This window comes from Vulpes lagopus, chromosome 9 (assembly GCF_018345385.1).
Source record: "Vulpes lagopus strain Blue_001 chromosome 9, ASM1834538v1, whole genome shotgun sequence".
Taxonomy (NCBI): Eukaryota; Metazoa; Chordata; class Mammalia; order Carnivora; family Canidae; genus Vulpes; species Vulpes lagopus.
In genome coordinates, this window is record NC_054832.1 from 19,419,141 (window position 1) to 19,439,846 (window position 20,706).

The 20,706-nt window shown below is 39.3% G+C and overlaps 2 protein-coding genes across 3 annotated transcripts in view; both read left to right on the forward strand.

The window, feature by feature from the left end:
- DSCC1 (DNA replication and sister chromatid cohesion 1) overlaps positions 1–5,386 on the forward strand; it is a 36,786-nt gene extending 31,400 nt beyond the window's left edge. For both annotated transcript variants that reach the window (XM_041768452.1, XM_041768453.1), the window contains exons 9-10: positions 1,735–1,883; positions 4,644–5,386. In XM_041768452.1, the coding sequence (XP_041624386.1) occupies positions 1,735–1,883; positions 4,644–4,752 (258 nt within the window). In that variant the 3' untranslated portion in view covers positions 4,753–5,386. The remainder of the gene's footprint in view (positions 1–1,734; positions 1,884–4,643) is intronic.
- Positions 5,387–6,667: 1,281 nt separating this feature from the next.
- Positions 6,668–20,706, forward strand: part of TAF2 (TATA-box binding protein associated factor 2) — an 87,546-nt gene continuing 73,507 nt past the window's right edge. The window contains exons 1-3 of the mRNA XM_041768546.1: positions 6,668–7,040; positions 7,485–7,539; positions 15,511–15,671. Of these exons, the coding sequence (XP_041624480.1) occupies positions 6,958–7,040; positions 7,485–7,539; positions 15,511–15,671 (299 nt within the window). The 5' untranslated portion in view covers positions 6,668–6,957. The remainder of the gene's footprint in view (positions 7,041–7,484; positions 7,540–15,510; positions 15,672–20,706) is intronic.

Sequence of the window (20,706 nt, forward strand, 5' to 3'; positions counted from 1 at the left end):
GATTTTCAAGATCAAGCTCTCTCCTACCTTAGGACATTCACACAAGGCTTTTTCTTCTAGAATGACCTTCTTAGTAAATTCACTTTGCTGCCTTCTATTCATCCTTCAGTCACTTCCTCAAGGAGGCTTTCCCTTACTCTCAAAAAATGCCTCCTGTTTTATTTTGGCATAGCACCCTGTATTTTTCCTTCATGGCATTTATCGCTTAGCTCTGGGAAAATGTTTAATATGTGTGTTCCCCAGTCTCCATTTTGATAGAATTTTGTTCACTGTTGCTTGCCAATACATATGCCATATGCCTGTCATATAGTGTATGCTCAGTAAGTATTTGTTAAATTTTGAAAGGATTTGCTCAATATTTACAGAGTTCCTTTTATGTCTAGGCGCCATCCTAGATGCTGAGGAGAAAACATCACACAACGTGCCATCAGCGTCCTCAGCCTGGGCTCTGGCAAGGGGGGGCGGTGCACATTATGTGTATAAATCTCTTTTTATAACGTAGGGTGATGTGTCATGGAAAGGGCATATATAGGTTGTTATGGGAGCAAAGAAAGGGGACTTAACCATGTGACTAGTCTATTGGGGATGATTTTCTGAAGGAATAGCTGTTTTAGCTGCCAGGTTTGAAAGGATGAACTATTAATTCTCTAGATGGAAGGGCAGAGATGGAGATCCAGGAGAGCATGTTCCAGGGCATGGAGGGATACAAATGGGGCATTTTTGGTAGGGATCCATGACTAGAATATAAGATGCTGGTGAATCAGTGAGGGACACTATGGTCTGTGCTAAGGAATTTCACTCTTATTTAGAAAGCTCTTTGGGCCTTTTAGTGACATCAGAAGAGCTACTTGATGAACTTTGCCTTTGGAAAGAACACTGACGTTGAGGATGGTTGGATGGAAGGTTGGTTAGATTATGAAAAAGGAGAAATCTCCAGACTCTCTACACTTACAGTACTCCTAACTGTAAAGTACTGGCCAAGAAATAGCTGATAGAGAATGGATGGGAAAATGTTGAGGCCTTAAGATCTGTAGGATTGACTGATCTCATAGGTATGGGGTTTGAATAATGGAACCTAAGATAATGCCCAGGTCTCATGGTTTCGTAGGATCATGGGACTAGAGCAGTTTTGGGTAACAAACACAAGGAACTCATTGGTAGGTTTGGATCTAGAGTTTGTGTGCTCCTCGGCAGAGTGATTTGAGTTGAAGATGCATATGTTACTGTCATTAACAAGTAAGTGGTGTTTGCAGTCACAGGTTCAGTTGAGGCGAGTTGAACCACAAAGGACAGTGACAGACAAGTTGAGGGATCAGGGTAGAAACCCAGGAAACTGTAATGTTGCATTAGGAAAACAATGAGACAGTGATGGTCAGAGATGGAGGTTCAAAGAGAGATGAAGCAACGTTGACAAAGAAAACAGGGCAGCAGATCCAAGGAAAGGGCCCACTGGATTTGGCAATGACAGGTCATGGGTGACCTTGAACCCAAGCTATCCTGATAAATGGAGCAGTAGAAGGCAAATTGTAGAAGGGAAGAGGAGAATTCACTGTTTAATGGAATTCTTTTTATGAAAAAGGCCATTGAGGGTCTGTGGGTAGTTTGTGTCAAGTTACACGTAGCTGACATTTTAAACGGCTTAGGCCCCGCTAAACCTAAAGGTAAAAGAATGAGTCCTATTTAAACACTAGGCCGTTATTTTAACTGACCTTTCTCATTTCGTTTTTAAAATAGGGTTTAGCCTTGGTGGATAGACACTCGAGACCGGAAATCATATTTTTGCTAAAAGTAGATGATTTACCTGAGGATAATCAAGAACGTTTTAACAGTCTATTCTCTCTAAGGGAAAAGTGGACAGAAGAAGACATAGCTCCATATATTCAGTAAGTAATGTACTAAAATGGGCTTTGAGGGTTCTTTTGAGTATTTTTTGAGTATTCTCTGAGGACATGGCTTCCTTTGAAACTTTTTCAAGTGGTGGCTGTCTTCTCTCATCCTTCACAACTTCTGCTTCTGGAGGTGGGGAATGTGTTGTGTTTCTTCCTCATCCTGCATCTAAAACCACTTTTCTGCCCTCCTTCCTACAACAGATAGCTCTTAGAGGGACAGACTACATACCCCACTTTGACTCCAAAGCAAGCAAGCACTCTCTCTAATCGGTACTTCCTATCTTTCCTGCCACATTGCTTTAACATTTTGATAGATGCCAGATTGCAGAAGAACAAATTAGTTCTTTAGTCACTCTTTACAGGACCTCAGCTGCACTAATGCTACCATCTCTTCACTGTGTCTCACCCTTCATGTCTTCTTTCTACCCAGTTTGGATTTCCTGGTTCGGGTCTCTAGCATCTACTGTGCATGGTTTGCTCCCACAACACTTTCTCCCTCTTGTTAGACCTCTCTGGCAAAAATCTACAAAGATTAAACCCAAGTTTTCTGCTTACTCTATGCCTACATGCGGGCAAGTGAAATTTCCTGGAGAAAAAGACATAATGCACTTGCCAGTCTTAAGAGATTAAGTGGTACTTAGCAGTGTCCGTGGCAAAGCCCCATTTCTGTATGAAAATTTTCTGCCCTTGGAGCTCGGCTTTCATATTTCTGCTTTTCATATTATCACAATTTCCATCTTCTTCTTCACCCTCAGCTTGTGGCCTTGTTTCTTGAGAAAATGCAAACAGATGAGAAAAGACAAGGACAACTTTTTTTTTTTTTTTTTTTTAAGGACAACTTTTTTTTTAAGATTTTATTTATTTATTCATGAGAGACACAGAGAGAGGGGGGAAGGGGGCAGAGACATAGGCAGAGGGAGAAGCAGGCTTCCTGCAGGAAACCTGATATGGGACTTGATCTCGGAACTCCGGGATCATGCCCTGCACCGAAGGCAGACGCTCAACTGCTGAGCCACCCATGTGCCCAGGATAACTTCTTTCCTACTGCCATACCTGCCAGCATTATGTCCTTGTATTGTGTCCACAATTGTATTGTGTCTCTTTGCAGTCCTTCATGTATAGTGCATGAACTGTCCCTGCTCCTAAGGCCAATCCTCTTTCTGCACTGGATCATCCCTCTGCCTTATTAAAGACATATATCCTCTAGTTATCCCCTTTCCCCTGCGTGATTGATGTCTCCCTATCTGCAGGGATTATTTCCATCAGGTATTCTGTAGTATTGCTCATCTTAAAGTACAATAAGATGAGCTTTCCTTTCCAGGAAACTCCTGTGAAAAGTTTGTGTACTCATTTATGTTTCTGTCTCCCATTCTTTCCTTAACCTGTTGGCATCCATCTTTCTACATTCAGTAGTCACTTGTCTGTCCTTGTTAACTTGGCCTCTTCCCACTGTTGGGACACCGTAGATCACTTTCTACTTGAAACACACCAGTTGTGTCCCTTCTCTCCCAAGGCAGCTCCTTTTCTGTCTCTTTTGCTCATGTCTCCCTGTTTTTCCGCAGTCTTCAAGTGTTGGTGTGCTCTAGGGCTATTCTTGACCATCTGCTTTTTCATTTATATTTTTTTCCTTAGTGCCCTCATCTAGGCCTGGAATTAAATTTAATGACCTCCTAATTTTATCTTCATACTTGATCTTTTCCTTAAGTTCTAATTTCTCTTATCTAGCTGCCTAATGAACATTTCCACTGGATATCATGCTCGGAACAGAACTGTGGCTCCTCCTTGTCCTAACTCCTTCTACTTCTCGGTAACATGACCACCATTAATTCAGTTACTCAAGCAAAAAAGTCCGGGAATCATATTTGTCTTTTTCTCTCTCTCCCTGGTTCAAAGTAGGAGCAAATCCTAATGGCTCATCTAGTTCCTGGCTCCGAATTGGTCTCTCTACTTAAGTTTTTTCCTCTTCCCTGTCCCACTTTTTAAACTTTTTATTTTGAAAATTTTTAAACATTCAAAAGTGACAATATAGTGAACCTGTCACGTACTCACCACTTAGCTTCCATAATCAACTCATTGCCTCAATTGTTTAAAACTTAGATCACATTCTACTTTTCCATTAATTAAAACCCTCCTAGGACTTCCCTTTATACTTAGAATTAAATCACAGTTCCTTTCCATGTTCATTAAGGCCCTGTGTGACCTTGCCTTTGCTCCCTCTCCAGACCATGTCCTTTCATTCTTCCTTCACCTTGTATAGTGAAATCCTACTCCTCTTTGGGGTACAGAAGACAAAGCTAAAGTTCAGGGAGGGTAGGTAACACAGATAAGCACACACAGGTACCCTAGGATCCAGGGTCTCTGTGTCTAGACCTTCCTATATCCCATGGCTTATATTTCTAATTTGGAGGCTGTGTGATGTAATGGGGGAAAACAAATGGACTAAGAAGTCATGCAGACCTGGCAGCAAAGTTTGGTTCCATCCTTTACTACCTGAGCTTAGCTTCCTCATATCTAAGGTAGGGTTAAATAATACATTACTTTTACTGTTTCTGTGGTTAAACTAAGTAATATATGTAAAGTACCTAGTTCAATTTAGGCTTAGTGACTACTCCCTACCCTATCTGTCCCACAAACACACATCCTTAGGCTTGTTGGAAAGATGGACTTAGGCAAGAGAGATATAAATAACTAGCACTGTGAATATTATGTTCCCTAACATATTAATGCTATTCATTTTTTTTATTGTTCCCACAGAGATTTGTGTGGAGAGAAGCAAACAATAGGTGCATTACTCACCAAATATTCTCGATCTTCAATACAAAATGGTATTAAAGTTTACAACTCAAGAAGGCCCATTTCTTAAAAGAATAACAGTCTGTTCTTTGGGATTAAAGTTGCTTCATAAACGCTGATGATTCTAAGAAAAAGATTCTTGAATATATTTGTATTCCAGATTTTAAAAAAACCTATTGCTTTGAAGCCTTTTTCTCCAGATCTTAAGCATTTTGAAACTACTGTTCTCTTTCCCTTAAATGTAACAGGATATTTCTAGGTCTTTCAAGTTATTTTTACATTATGCATACAGTGTTGTTTCCTGTATTTAGTATATCTTAAGTCTGTATGGATTTATTTATAGAAAAAGAGTGTTCCCTTTTTTATATTTAAAATTGCATCTTTTGGGGATCCCTGGGTGGCTCAGCGGTTTAGCGCCTGCCTTTGGCCCAGGGCGTGATCCTGGAGTCCCGGGATCGAGTCCCGCATCAGGCTCCCTGCATGGAGCCTGCTTCTCCCCCTGCCTGTGTCTCTGCCTCTGTCTCTCATGAATTAAATAAATAAAATCTTAAAAAAATAAAAAATAATTGCATCTTTTTATTAGGATCTGACATTCTAACCATTAACAAATTTAAAGGGGATCCCTGGGTGGCACAGCAGTTTAGTGCCTGCCTTTGGCCCAGGGCGTGATCCTGGAGACCCGGGATCGAATCCCACGTTGGGCTCCCGGTGCATGGAGTCTGCTTCTCCCTCTGCCTGTGTCTCTGCCTCTCTCTCTGTGTGACTATCATAAATAAATAAAAATTAAAAAAAATTAAAAAAAAATTAAAAGACTTTTCAGAGGGGCACGTGGGTGGCTCAGTGGTTGAGCATCTGCCTTTGGCTCAGGGTGTGATCCCAGGGTCCTGGGATGGAGTCCCGCATCAGGCTGCGTTCAGGGAGCCTGCTTCTCCCTCTACTTCTCTGTGTCTCTCATGAATAAATAAATAAAATCTTTAAAAAATAAAAATAAAGGCTTTTCAGAGCACTAAATATTACTATTACTATCCTAGAAATGATTTATTCACTTGGGTGTCATTTCACAAGTGATGTCCCCTCTACTTTCAACATTCCACTGAGATAGGGAGTCACTAGATTCTGTTACCTAAATTAGTCATTTGCATTGAGGAAATGGGCTTGGTAATAGCTGCTGTGTCGCCTGGCTGATGTCAACGCGAATTTTGGGACGAAATGGATTTGATCCTCCATCTTCTGTCAAGAATACCAAGAGGGCGGTTTGTTATCCCCTTAGTGGAAGAAACTGACACGGGCTATACCAGAAAACTACAAGTAACTTCTAGTGGGTTTTGGCATGCTTGATAAAGTTCCTTTATGACTTTATTCCCTGATTTGTATTCATTTAGACTTGAGTCCAAATTCGTTTTAACTTGGCTAGTACCTTGTCACCAGCACCCTTTGAGGGGTTAGGCCAAAGATCAATCTGGTCCAAGATGGGGAAAAAAAAAAAAGTTAATGGGTAATCCACGTGACCTAACATTTAACTATTATTGAAATTCACACCTTTTTACTCTCTTGTGGCCCCTGAGTGTCTCTTTTCAATAATTGTGTTCTAACCATGTGCAACCATTTAAAAAGTCCGGAGGTGCCGGAACCCAAAGGAGGACTCCGGGGTCGGAGTCAGACTACCCGGGGTCTAATTTACACGTTGCACAGCTCAAGTCACCGGGTCCAAAGCGCTCGGGGCGTCCGTTTGCTCGCCCCTTAGCGGGACACGGCGTCTCCTGGTTCCACGAAGTCCTGATTACCCAGAAGCCCACCGGCTCTCCGCCGGGCTCTTCGCAAACCCCCATATATTCCCTCAACTTTAGCTTACCTCGTGCTGCGGATGTACGGAAAGCCAAAGGCGAAATCTCCCAGATTCCCGCGCAAGCCCCACCTGCTGACGCGGAGCTTCCGGCTCCCGCCCCCGCAGCCGCCCCACTTCCGCTGACGCCACAGGTCAGAGGTGACCGGCAAGATGTCGGTCGACGGGGCCCTGGAGCGGTCGCTCAGAGCAGCATCTTCGTGACAAGCCCGTCGCAGGCGGATAAAAGGACCCGAATCGGGGAAGCGAGTTTGAAGCGGGCGGCGGCGGATCGGACGCGGCGGGTCGTGGGCGCCGAGGGACCCGTGGCTGCGGGGCATGAGTGTCGGGAGCGCGGGGGAGCGGGGAGCGAGAGGTGCCGGGGGCTGGTAATGCCCCGACGCCCCCCGGGAAGCGGGGAAGCCGCGAAGCCCAGCTCGGTGGGAGCGCTTCATGCCGCCTACTGGCTTAGAGCCCGCCAGAATGAACAGGAAGAAAGGAGACAAGGGCTTTGAAAGCCCAAGGCCATATAAATTATAAGTATTTTTTTCATCTTCCTTTCTTCTTCTAGCTTTTATTTTTCCTTACTTCTATTTTGTGATCGCTCGAAGCTGCCTTAGGGGGCCTGAGAAATGTAGTGGGAGACCGGAGCCCGCTCCCCCATGGAAATGCTGTTTGTAGGACCCTATGAATGGTTTTCGGTGGCAGTGGTTTAATATCTCCCCCCCCCTTTTTTTTTTTTTTTCAGATTTAATATCCCTTGCAGGTCCATAAGTGTTTTTCTTATGGTACCTAGTTGTGGTTTTTTTTTTTCCCCCCAAAGAAATCTGTTTTTGTGACTGTTGATAAAACCTGCAGTTACCTTAATTAGCAAGATTGTAGAAGATAAGATTGTGAGCTGCTTAGAACCTCTTGTCTGTTTGGATAGAATTGTGTTTGTATTTAATAATAGGATTTTTTTTTTTTCTTTTTCCATATACAACCCATCAGGTCGTCTGCATCAACAACATAAACTTCCAGAGAAAATCTGTTGTGGTAAGTGTATCATCAACGATGATAAACAATAACAAGTTCGGCCTTTACAATATTCAGAAACTTTCTTTCCAGGTGACTTATGTTTCAAGAATAGGTAAGATTTAGAATTCAGAGCTGTGTGACTTCAGGGTGCATAGCCTTGCTGCTCTCCTCCTGGCTGCCTCCTCAGGTCTCCCTTCTCTCTCTGGGTTAACATTTTATTCTGTTTAATTTGTCGTGGAATATGGAAGTCTCTATTACCAAGCATTTTAGAATTGTGCATGAAACAAGAGTAAGCCCATAGTGAACATTTTTTGTGGAAAAAAATTAAGGTTAGCACGCTCTCTGACTTAATTTGGCTGCTAAGAGGCCAGTTTTGTTTTCTGATTCACGGCTGACCTAGTTTAGGTGTGTCGTTGCTTTATAAAGGTTTAGGTTAGGTGTTTGGAATCTAGTAAGCACCACCCTATCCTTTTGATATATTTAGATTGCATTTATAATCTATCCTGGGGCAGTCTATGACTACCTAAGTACTTAATTTAGGGAGATCTGTATTAAATAGACAAAATCTTAGTGAACTGTCTTTGCTGTTTTTTTTGTTTTGTCTTTTTGCTGAACGTCCCTCCGCAACTGTTATCCCTGTATGCATATGTTTACTTAAGATGGGCTGTATAGTGAAATAGAAAAGTAAACTAGCATAGGAATCACAGAATCCTTAAAGGTTCACTAAGTCCCATCTCCATATTTAAGGAATTTCTCTATCAATATTCCTTACATATGATTACAACTGACTCTTGAATAATGTAGGGGTTAGGGGTCCTGACCCCCTACACAGTCAAAAATATGGGTATAGCTTTTGACTTCCCAGAAACTAACTTAGCTTCTAATAGCCTACTGTTGACCAGAAGTGTTACCAGTAACATGAAGAATTGCTTAATGCATATTTCATCTGTTTATTATAGAATGTATTCTTGTAATGAAGTAAGGTAGAAAAGAATGTGTTATTAAGAAAATTGTAAGGAAAATAAGTTTACAGTACCACCCTGTATTGGGAGAAAATCCACATATAAGTGGGCCTGTGCCGTTCAAGCCTGTGTTGTTCAGAGGTCAACTGTATTTACCTTGTACTTCATGGAAGGACAGTTTAAGTGTGTTGTGTTGTATTAATTGGGTATGGAAGATATGAGAAATAGAGAGTTTAGTTAAGAAGTTGCTGTAGTAATCTTGGGGAGAAATGATGAAGCCTTGAATGAAGATAACTATATGAAAATGGTCTAGAAATAGAATTGACATGATTGGCTGAATTACAGTGAACCTTTATTGAGTACAAACTATGCATGAAACTTTTCCAAGGTTTTGTATGTGTGACCTCACTAAATCTTTACAATAACTCCATGAAGTAGATACTGTTTTAATCCTTTTTTAAAAAATTAAAGCACCTGAAAGACTGGAGACTAAGTAACTTTCTTCAGGACACAAAGTTAGGAAGTGATGGAGCCATTTTTTGATTGAAGACCTCTAAGAGTCACCTGCAGCTCCTTTCTGTCTCCTGTTTCCCCTCTCCATGTCCTCTGTCCCTGCCAAAATTATAGATGGAAAGAATTGCAGATGACTCTTACAAGAATGTTTGGAAGGAGTTGTGAATGATTTGGGAGTTTTCCACTAGAAAAATTGGTTGGATGGTGTATGGGTTAGGGTCCTAGAACGAAGTAAATGGCATATTCATACAGATTAATTGAGGGAAAGTAGTAAAAGGACTATTTAGAACAAACAGGATTAAGAGAAACCAATATATGGTGAGGCACACTAGGTTAGCAACAAGGAACAGTTACCACTTCCAAACCTGAAAGAACATAGGAAGGCAGAAGTTACTAGAGTATAGTAGACTATGGTAGCTTTAGGAAAGTGTCACCTTATAGAAGGTGTGGTCTTTGGTAGAAGAATGTAGTTACTGCCTCCCTCAGCTAGGCAGCAAGTATCCTGGAGGGATAAATGTAATGAACTCACTTTCCTTCTGCTCTCCAGTTTTCTTCTCAAGCTTCCCATTTGACCACCCCAACGGGAAGCTAAAGGGCTAGTGGCCAATTAATGTAACTCCTGTGGTGGAGAAGGAGGGGCAAAAGGAGAATATCTAGAACAGTCCACCTGTTTGCTCCCAAACCATCCTCTCTTGCTTTTTGTTGAGATGAAAAGCTAGTAGTCCCACACAGGGAATTTAACAAAGTCTTATCGGCTATTCCAGAGGTCGGCAATGGCTGACTACCTATTTTTGTCATAGGTTTTATTGGAGTACAGCCACACTCATTTATTTATACGTTGTCTAAAGTGCTTTGGAGCACTTTGGAGTGCTCCAGAGTGGCAGAGTTGAGTACTTGTGACAGAAACTGTGTGGCCCACAAAGCCTATTTACTGTCTGACCCTTTGGGGAGTTTGCTAGTCCCTCACCTCATGAGTTCGTATGAAGATATGGCAGCTTAGCTCTATTCCTACCGAAAGTATTAGCTACCACCAGTATCTTTCATACAAAATAGTGGAAAGAAAAGTAGGTAAGAGAGTGTGTGGAACTTAATTGCTATAGCCCCTGCTTTCTTTAGCTGGTGTCAAGGCCAAAGTTGCTAAACACAGCTTCCTTGTTCTTCTACCTGTTCCATTTTTCCTTTTTCTTCTGCTGACATTTCTGTTGGTCTGACCCAGATCTTCATTTCTTTAGGATCTGTGTCCTTGCTTGCCCTGACCTGCCCTGGGTTGCAGTTTTCCATTGGTTGGGGCTATTAGTCAAGTGAGCCCTAAGAGGCATTCCATGAATTCCCTTGAACTGCAGATGTAAGTGTTGTCTACTGTATAAGCAGAACATAAGTTCCTCTTTGATAATTGGGATTTGTCCTTCCTGTTGCTATAGTGACCTCTTTCTGTGCCTGATGGTTTGGTAGCATGAGGAACTGAAAGCGGTCAAGGGACAGTCTTAGTTTCCAATGTAATGGAACCATGACTGTGTGTCCTCATGGATATATTTTTCTACTGGCCAAACATACTGAATCCAAGGTTATAAAGACAGCAAAAATTCCTTCAGTGTTTTTTCGATACAATAGTGAGAACAGTCACTCCAACTTTTACCATCACAAATCTATTTTGGCTATGGAGAGATGACCCTATATACTGTCCACTTGTTAAAACAGCATTCTGTTGGAGGTCCCTCGATGCTGTAACTGAGCCTTCAGCAGTTGATCACGCCAGTGCTTCTGGATGATAGGGCACAAGATAAAATCAGTAAATTTTGTGCGTAAGATCCCATCACCACACTTCCCTGAACCTTAGTTAGAGGCATGTATGAGATACTACAACGATATATGAGATTTTCTGTAACTATGTTTAGGGAGGGAAAATCTAGAATATGTCTGCTCTTGTAAGGAAAAAGATGTTCTTGATGTGAGCTGTTTCATAGTTGTTCTCTTATCAAGTCACTGACTGGTCCCTCCAGTAAGTACCTTATCGGATGTTTAGTATGGTCCTGTGCTGTTGGTAGTAGGCACTTAGCAATGGTGGTAGCCAGATGGTCTTTGGTGGGGGGAGGACCATGTTGTTGGGCTCATGCATAGCCTCCATTCTGCCACTGTGACCACTTTGTATGTTGAGTAGAGTGACAAGGGAAAGAGTCTGATCTCTATTTCATCTTGCCAGTTTATTTTTGAGGGTCCTTTCTGTGGTTATGTCCTCTGATGATCATTTATGTGATAACAACATGGATATTTTCACATTGTACCTGCTCTGAGAAATCCATCTGTACAGTTCTCTTACCATCTTCCTTTTAATTTTTTTCTTATCAAGTTCCTAATCAACTCATTAGCACTTGCCCATGGGTCAGTGTAGTTGCATACTTCAGGACATCTCTATTTCTACAAAGAATGTACAGCCAGATGTATTTCCCAATGTTTTGTCACTTGTAGGACTTTCTTCCTACCTCTTTCAGGGCCACACTTCAGTGACATTCTAATGGCAACTCCCATCCAGTTCCAGCTGGTGGTAGCATCCTGTGCACTTAGTCATAATTCAGGCTTGTGCTTTGTCCTGTTAACAGTATAGGGAACTCTCCATGAGACCATAGGGATAGATTGAGGGAGAGGGAGAGAAGCAGTGAGAGGAAGTTTTACTAGATTCTGAACACCTGCTTGTGCTGTTGCCTGTGCTTTATGAACGTGCTTGGGCCTGGCTAGGATGTGTTATCTCCACCTTAAAGTGGAAAAATGCTGTACATGCCCAGTTTTATTTTTTAGAGCTTTATATTACTCTTCTTTTCATCATGGTCATTTCAGGGAACAGTCTTTGAGAGTCCCATGGTCATGTATTGAGTTCCTACTGAAGGGTCTAGTAGCAAACCAGTTGCTTTGCAAATGGAATATAGTTGCTGACAGAAGAGTTTGTGGCCTTCCTCTCAAACCTCAGGAATTTGCTCTGTCATTCTATCGGAAAAAGCCAGATTCTGTAGAGCATCTGTCTGCCATGGACATTTCCAATTGCCATTGGATCTGCTGAGTCATAAGACCCAAGTGGCAGGGCAGCTTGAACTACAGCCTGGATCTGCTGTAGAACTTTTTAGTCTAGACCCCTCTCAAAGCTGACAACTTAATAGGTTACCTGGTAAGTGGTATGCCCAAATGTATATATTGCCTCTAGAATTCAAAGAAGCCCACCAAGTTTTGTGTCTCTTCCTCTTTCTCTCTACCTTGGTGGGTAGTACAAAATGAAGCAACTTATCCTTCATTTGAAATGTATATTTCTATATGCCTTAGAATACTGGAACCTGAGAAGCTTTATTAATGTGATAAGCCCCTGAACTTTCATGTGATTTTATTAAAGCTTTTGGAGAACTTGCTTCTTACCAGTTGCAGTTAGCATAATGTTGTCAATATAACATACTATTATAATTCTTTATGGGCTATCTTGGAATCAAGGGACTTTTGGACTATGTTTTGAGTAGGAGAGTTGATATAGCTTTTAGTTATTACATGAATGTGAAGGGGTTCTGCTCTTTTGAAGGCAACCTGTGTGTGTGTGTGTGTGTGTGTGTGTGTGTGTGTTTCTGATAAGAATTGGAAGCAAAAGGTATTTGCTTGATAATTAGTTGCAGCATTAGTTACCAAGAGCTGTGCTGATTTGCTGCAGTAGAAATACTACATCTGATACTGTGGTTGTGATTGGCAGGTTTGTGATAATTCTAAAACCTCCTTGACTTTTGTATTGGCCAAATACTTGAGGTAAATGAAGATGTAGTAGGCATCTTTGAAATATCTGTTGGCACTAATCTCTGCAGTTCCCTAAGGGGTGTTAAGTTGCTTTGATTTATTATCTTAGCCCTTCCACAATAGTCCTTGCTGTGCTGGTTAGAGAACAAGTATAGGGATTTGTCAGTTACTAAAATATATACTATATTTTCTGGGGCTGGGAAAATAAGCTGAAATAGCCGTGGGCTGTTACTCCCTTTAGTATTTGACCTCCGAAGACTTCCAGTATGATTAGTAGACTGTGGTAAGGTTTTGGGACCCCAGGAATTATCATTTCAGAAGCAAGATATGAGATACCTCCAGGAAGAGGGCAAAAATTAATGCATTTGAATGTGACATAGATACCAAGGTTTAAAGGAATGATATGTGAGTTTTGAACATGGTTTATAGGCACAGGAAAAAATCCTGTAGGGAGGAGGTGTAATAATTATAGGAGAGGATAATTAGTAGAGTGGGATTTTTGAGGATACTGTAGAGTATGGCCTCCAATGGACCAGTGGAAGGATCAGTTTTGAACAGTAGGGAAAAATAGTTATATGTAGCAGGAGGGCAAAAGGTGGGTTAGAAATGAAGAGTATGACCTTCAATGAATGTTGGGGAATTTGGGAGATACTGATGAAGAAAAATAGCGGGTGGTGGACCTGTATGGCATGAACACTAAGGAAAAGAAGTGGAAAAGAATAATAACATTTCTTAGGCATTTATTAGATGTCCACTATGATTTTCTATATATTGAAGTGCTCGGTTGCCATTTCATCAAATGGGAGGTAGTGTCATTATTCTACTTTACAGATGAGGAAAAGAGAACTAGAGTAACTAACCCAAGATCATACAGTCATTAAGTGGTAGAGTTTGGATTTGAATGCAGGCAGTTTACCTCCGGAAAACATTCATTTAATGAGGACATTATATTGCCTGGCTCTTATAGTATATGCTATCTAAAATGCTATGAATGATCTAGAGTAGCAATTGATACCAGGAAGTCTCCCATAATTGTTTTCCCCTCCCATAATTTATACTGAATGAAAGAATAAGTAATTCTTGTCAAAGGGATTCAAGATATATTTTATCTAAGGCTAGAAGGTAGAGGAGTTCTTGAAAAAGTTGAATGGTGCAGGGGAGGTTATTTAGAACAGTATAGGAAGATGGTCAGCTGTCAAGTGGTTGGGAGGGAACAAGGAGCAAGAAGAAGAGACTTGGATGAGAGCTTAGGTGACCAGGGGGCCTTGCAGTAGTGCCAGTGGTGAGAGATGACCAGGACTGGAGGCTTGTGGAAGTTAATGGATCTGAATGTTGGAGTCAAATACAGGTTAGGGCTCTAGGTGGTGTCAGAGACCTGATGATACAAGGAGACTGGGTTTTCCCTATCTTCATGAAATACCACACTTCATTCATTGTTCTGTCATTGTTACCCTTAGTCTAGAAAGCCAAATCCTGTTCTTATGTCCCACTCATGTAGTTAACTATTGACTTAAAGCACTTACTATAATCTTTTCTATTATAGTTCAAGTTTGCTGTTGTCTTGATTCCGTTTGCTATCTTTGAGCTAATCTAAGTTTGTTTATATGAATTGGTCATTGGATTGCTGATAGGCTAATTAAGAGAATTTTGGTCTTTTCTTGTTCAATTGCTAATAGTTTACACCTTTAAACAATTTTCATCAGCATTTTGGCTTCTCTTTCTTTTCTCATTTGCTATCATGTAGGTCTGTGTAGGTAGTATAATTTAAGGATGTATAGCTCTTCATATTTGGGAATTAGAGGAATTGGGGCTGCAGAATATCTAGACTTTTGAGCAGTTGTGCTGAATGTTATAAAAAAAATTCTTGGATATTACTTAAAGCCTTGTACTAAAAATAGCACAATAGGACTCCGTTGGAGTCATTTAGATGTGGGTTTGAATGTCAGTTCTCCACTTACTAATTACTAATTTTCTTAACTTCGTTAACTCATTTATGAAGAGTATAAATACTTTTTTCAGTTGTTAGTGGGATTAGAGGGAACATAGGAAAGTATCCAGCATAGTGCCTGGCATATAGTAGTGCTCACTAAATAATAGCCATTATAATTATTATACTTTAGTTCCCTATGGTTGCTGCCACATTTCATCTTAGCTATTCCCATTGCAGCTTCTGAAATTTTCCTGTTTACTCTGCAGCCCCTGAAATGCTGCTGTTTCATGCATACCTTCTCATATTTCACATTGGAGTACATCAGGTTTTTACCCATGAGAGTAAAATCACTGAACTTATATGACGTGTTCCGTTGGCCCATCTTTCCATTTGATTCCCATTTTGGAGGGCCATGTTCTTTCACTCACCTGGTTTTGGTTCTCTTTCTGGTCTATCATTTTTTTTTTCTTCTTTCTTCCCTGTTTGAGTTCCAGTCTGTCTAGAAATTCTTGTATTTGAGAATAGTGAGTCCTTTTTATTTCTAGCAGAAGGTCTCATTTTCACTGATAGTGAATATGAATTACCAAGAAGTTAAAGTATACATAATTCACACTTGTTCATTCATTAGGACAATAATGTTTGAAATGAAGATACTTGGAGAGCTCTTATGTGTATGTAGCTATTTGGGATTCTGTCTTTGAAGTTAGTATAAATAGTAGAAATAATTATGTAAGTAAATGTAAGTAGTAGAAATAAAAATACATATTTTCTAAAACCTACCAATCTTAATTATAATGAAGTTATTATTCTTTATCTTTGCAGGGATTCGTGGAACTGACTATATTTCCAACAGTTGCAAACTTGAATAGAATCAAGTTGAACAGCAAACAGTGTAGAATATATCGAGTAAGGATCAATGATTTAGAAGCTGCTTTTATTTATAATGACCCAACTTTGGAAGTCTGTCACAATGAATCAAAACAGTAAGTTTTGTACTTTAAAAGTTAATATTTCTAATAGCTATATGTTCCCCATATTATTGGATTAATTTTTTAACAGATTTTTCTTAGATTATTATTGGACTCTGAATCCCAATTTTTTTCCTAATTGTAATTTCTCTTACCACTCTGCACACTTGGTTCAAGAAATTTTACTAGCTCTGCCCAACAAAGGAAACAAAGTTTCCTTTCTTCAAACTAGTTTTAAAGAAGTATTACCTGAGAATTTTAAATAAATTTTTTCACCATTTTCCTACTTTTAATGTCTTTTAAAAAAAATACTTCATAAATATTACATGTGATCTTCAGTAGGCTAGGTGGTTGCTATAATCCATAGACCAGAGACTACTTTAAAATATTTATAAAATATTTTGACTGCTTTAGAATATCATGCAAAAATACTGTGTCTTAAATCCCTCTTTCCTTCACTTTAAATAAATACTGAACCTATTGAGGTTATGTCTGTTTTCTTTGTGGGTTTTTTTGTTGTTTTTTTTTTTTTAGTAAACATGTTGTGATCAGTTTTTTGTTTTCTTTTCATTTAAATATTTTGTCTCTACCACGTATGATATGCTTCACTTTCTATCATTTTTATGGTCAGGTAATATCCCATTTACTTAGTAGTCTGCAGTTTGCATGATTGTTTTCGAGTTGTTTGGCATTTGTATAATTTCCAGCTTTTGATATCATAAGTAATGTTGAGTGAATATTTTGGCACAGATAAGTTTATTCTTCTTTGAATTATTTCCTTGGGCAAATGGGATTACTTATTATTTTTAAGGCTTTTCTTAGTATTACTTGAGTGTGCCCAGTAACATTTGTATTAATTTAAGTACTATCAGCCACATTTGAGGGCACTTGTCTTTCCAAAGATTAGATTTGGATTGTATCATGATTCGCTATTTTGGGGTGCATTGCCAAAATTTCATTATAACTTGTTTTTAGTCAAGATGGTATATTAGCTTGTCTGGATGCCATAAGGCAGCAATTCTCAAAGTGTGATTTCCAGACAGGGAGCATCAGCATCACCTGGAATCTTGTTAGAAAAAAATTAGCTAAAAACAGAGGGGAAGGCAAGCCATCAAAGACTCTTAACAATAGGAAACAAACTGAGGGGTTGCTAGAGGGGAGGTGGTGGGGGGGTGGGATGTTAAGGGGACACATGTTGTAATGAGCACTTGGTGTTACATGCAAGTGATGACACTAAATTCTCCTGAAACTAATACTGCAGTATATGTTAACTAACTAGAAATTAAATAAAATCTTGAAAGAAAAAAAAAAAAAGACAAATGCAGATTCACATGCTTTGGCTTAGATCTGCTGAATCAGAAACTCAGGATATATATAGTCCTGCAATTTATGTTTTAACTAGTGTGCCAGGTGATTCTGACTGAGGCTAATGCCTAAGAACATCACCTTAAGGGATTAGAAGGATTGAGAAAGGAGGCTTCTCTTTAGACATTTTATTTGGTTTGAATTATCATTGGTTCAGAATCTTTCAGACTTAGAGAAGAAAAAAGGGAATGCTGTTGGAAAAATTCAGGGAATCTCTGAATCGCTCCCATAAATTCCCATTTGATAAAGAGGAGTTGTTGAAATTACATTGCTTTTTCAGCCACATTTGTAGAACTTATATGAAAACACTCATTATGAAATCATTTGCCTCTTTTTTCCCTCAGAAAAAAAAAAAGAAAGACCTGTCTTTGAAGTAGCAAATATACACCACTAATGAATGGAAAAGGAACCCGTAAAAGGGTAGGGATGCCATTGCCTTCCTAGAGTCCAGAAAACTACCCAGTTAACACTAGAACTATGCATTTGATAACAGGGTAAGAAGCCTCTCCATCTGCCAGTAACAAAACAGTGTTTACACATCTGCTGTACCAGTTGTTGCTGCTCAGGTCTCAGAGAATATAATCTGTGATGGTGCAATGACAGGAACAATGGACTCAACATCTGTTGAGGAAGCCAGCTTTACTCTTGCCATGTTTGTTTTGAGGTCATTATATCCCCTAAAATTTTCCTGTAGTGATAGGGAAGATCTTCATCACTTATAGCATTGTAAAGAAAGGAAAGAGGAAGTTGTAAAGGGGAATCTTTTCAAAGGTTAGGTTAGGAAATTGAGAAAGAAAGAATATAATCTTTTCAGTTAGAACCAGAGCTCTGTTAGCCATGATCACTTAGCAAATCCTTGCTCACTACCCCTGCTTTACTACCAAGCTCTAGAATTTTGATTACTTTTTAAGAGAGAGAACATTAGTTATTTTTTGCTGGTTTTTATTTGATTTGTTAAAAAAAAAAAAGGATTTGAGATCCAAGATGGCGGCCAGCAGGAGGCTGATGAAGGAGCTTGAAGAAATCCGCAAATGTGGAATGAAAAACTTCCGTAACATCCAGGTTGATGAAGCTAATTTATTGACTTGGCAAGGGCTTATTGTTCCTGACAACCCTCCATATGATAAGGGGGCCTTCAGAACCAAAATCAACTTTCCAGCAGAGTACCCATTCAAACCACTGAAGATCATATTTAAATTTTTTTTTTTTTTTAATTTTTATTTATTTATGATAGGCACACAGTGAGAGAGAGAGAGGCAGAGACACAGGCAGAGGGAGAAGCAGGCTCCATGCACCGGGAGCCCGATGTGGGATTCGATCCCAGGTCTCCAGGATCGCGCCCTGGGCCAAAGGCAGGCGCCAAACCGCTGCGCCACCCAGGGATCCCTGAAGATCATATTTAAAACAGAGATCTATCACCCGAACATCGATGAAAAGGGGCAGGTCTGTCTGCCAGTAATTAGTGCTGAAAACTGGAAGCCAGCAACCAAAACCGACCAAGTAATCCGGTTCCTCATAGCACTGGTGAACGACCCCCAGCCTGAGCACCCACTTCGGGCTGACCTAGCTGAAGAATACTCTAAGGACCGTAAAAAATTCTGTAAGAATGCTGAAGAGTTTACAAAGAAATGCGGGGAGAAGCGACCTGTGACTAAACTCTGCCACCACTGATTCCAGGGAGTGTGAGCGGAGACCCCTGATGTTTGCTTGTGGCAGTTACTAACTTTCTACAGTTTTCTTAATCAAAAGTGGTCTAGGTAACCTATAAAGAAAGGATTAAAAATTTAAGATGTTCTAAAAAAAAAGGGGGGGGGAAAAGGATTTGAGATTAGTTTTAGAATTTTGTTAGACAACACTTTTAAAAAGTAGCTAATCAAATTAGCATGAAGATTACAAAAAGCATGGGGGAGTGGGCACATGCTGTTAAGAACTATAGGAAAACTGTAGGTTTAGGTTCGGTGTTTCTGGTTACCATACCAAAGAGAGAAACACTATCGTTTTTTTTTTTTACACTATCGTTTTTATACAATTGATAAGACACAAGATAGAAGCATACCAATTATCCAGAAGAAATACTGCTTTCCTTAGAAGTTAGAGGTGAAAAATGTCTGTCCTAGATGACATTATTTTTAGAGAACTTTGGGAAAGGCGGATAGTTAAGGTCTTTAGTGTGTCCCTAGATACTTCTCTACTGTTGTTTCTAAAGTCACTTTCTTTTGTAAACCAATAAACTTCACACTAAAGCTGAAACAAATTAGGTATAGCAGTTTGAAATTGAAAATTAAATTCTGTGATAAAATCTGATCTTTAGTATCTACAAGAATGCCCTAACATCCAAATAAGTAATACACTACTTCTTCATATTTTCTTCTTTGTTTTTAAAGTTAAGGTGCCAGCCAGGCCCTCCTATTTTTAATGGAAAAAGTGTGCTTACCTTGGTTGAAATTCAGTACCTTTGAACTGTAGGGGGAATGTAAGGAAGGGAAACATTTAGATAAGAAACTGAAAGACATTTCTACCTATTTTACCCAACTAAATGTTAGCTGAGCTGTTAGTTACCTGTGCTAGCAATTAAAAATCCTATTAGGTAACATCGATAAGGCACATGCTTGATTTCTCTCTCTCTCTCTCTCTCTCTCTCTCTCGGCTTACTGTCTGCCAGTAAAATAATTACAGCACTTTCTCTAAATCTTATGTTTGAATCTTATATATTGTTGATAAAGTATAGTTTGCCATACAAGATCTATGGCTTTTTGGTTCACTTTTGTCCTTTTTTTTTTTTTTTTTTTTTTTTGCTGTATTGTCTCTTCTTAGAGTAAAATAAATATAGACTTTGCCAGAGAAGCTGTTTCTGTGGACTATAGTAGTTGACATCTCTTTCCTTTGTTTCTTTTTCTTCCCTAGATAGGCTTTGCCACTTTGAGAAGATACTTTTTATTTTGCTTGAAAAACTTCAGTGTTTCAGGTTCCAAGAATCAGTTTAATTCCTGTCTGCTATGTTCATTTTTGCTAGGGAATGGCAGTAGAAATGACCACTCTAGAGATATAAATGAAGTAACGAGTGATTAGAATGATTTTTAGAGTAATTGGAGCTGATTTTTTTATTGTTATTTTTTAATTTTGTTTTTTTTGCTATTTTTTAAAAAAGATTTTGTAGATTCTTTATTTTAATACAGGCTTCTACTACATAGAGATTTTAAATGTTGTTATTTTACTAATATTCACAGAGTAGAAATAGGTGATTCCTGCTTCTGATTATGGTTAAGTAAGCTTTGTATTAAGATAGTTATATATATTAACTCGACCACAATGTCTCACTGCCTGTTCTTAGTAGTACTGCTTGGGATCAAGTTGTGGTAGCTAGAGGAACATTGAAGTTCATTTAGTCAGAACTTTAAGTATTTTTCCTATACTACTTCACCGTCTGCTTGAATGCTTCTAGCTCTGGAGAGCTCACTATATTTTAAAGCACCCTTTTCATTATTTTTGAATGCTAGTAAGTTCTTTATTACATCAGACTATAGTTTGTTTTGGTATAATATTCACAAACTTATCTGTTTAAATATTATTATATCCTAATTAAATATTGTTTTCCTCTAAATTTTCTATTTTCTAGTCTACAGAATCTTAATACTTCCAACCCTTCCCAAATTTGTTAGCATTCCCACCCTCTGAATATTCTCTG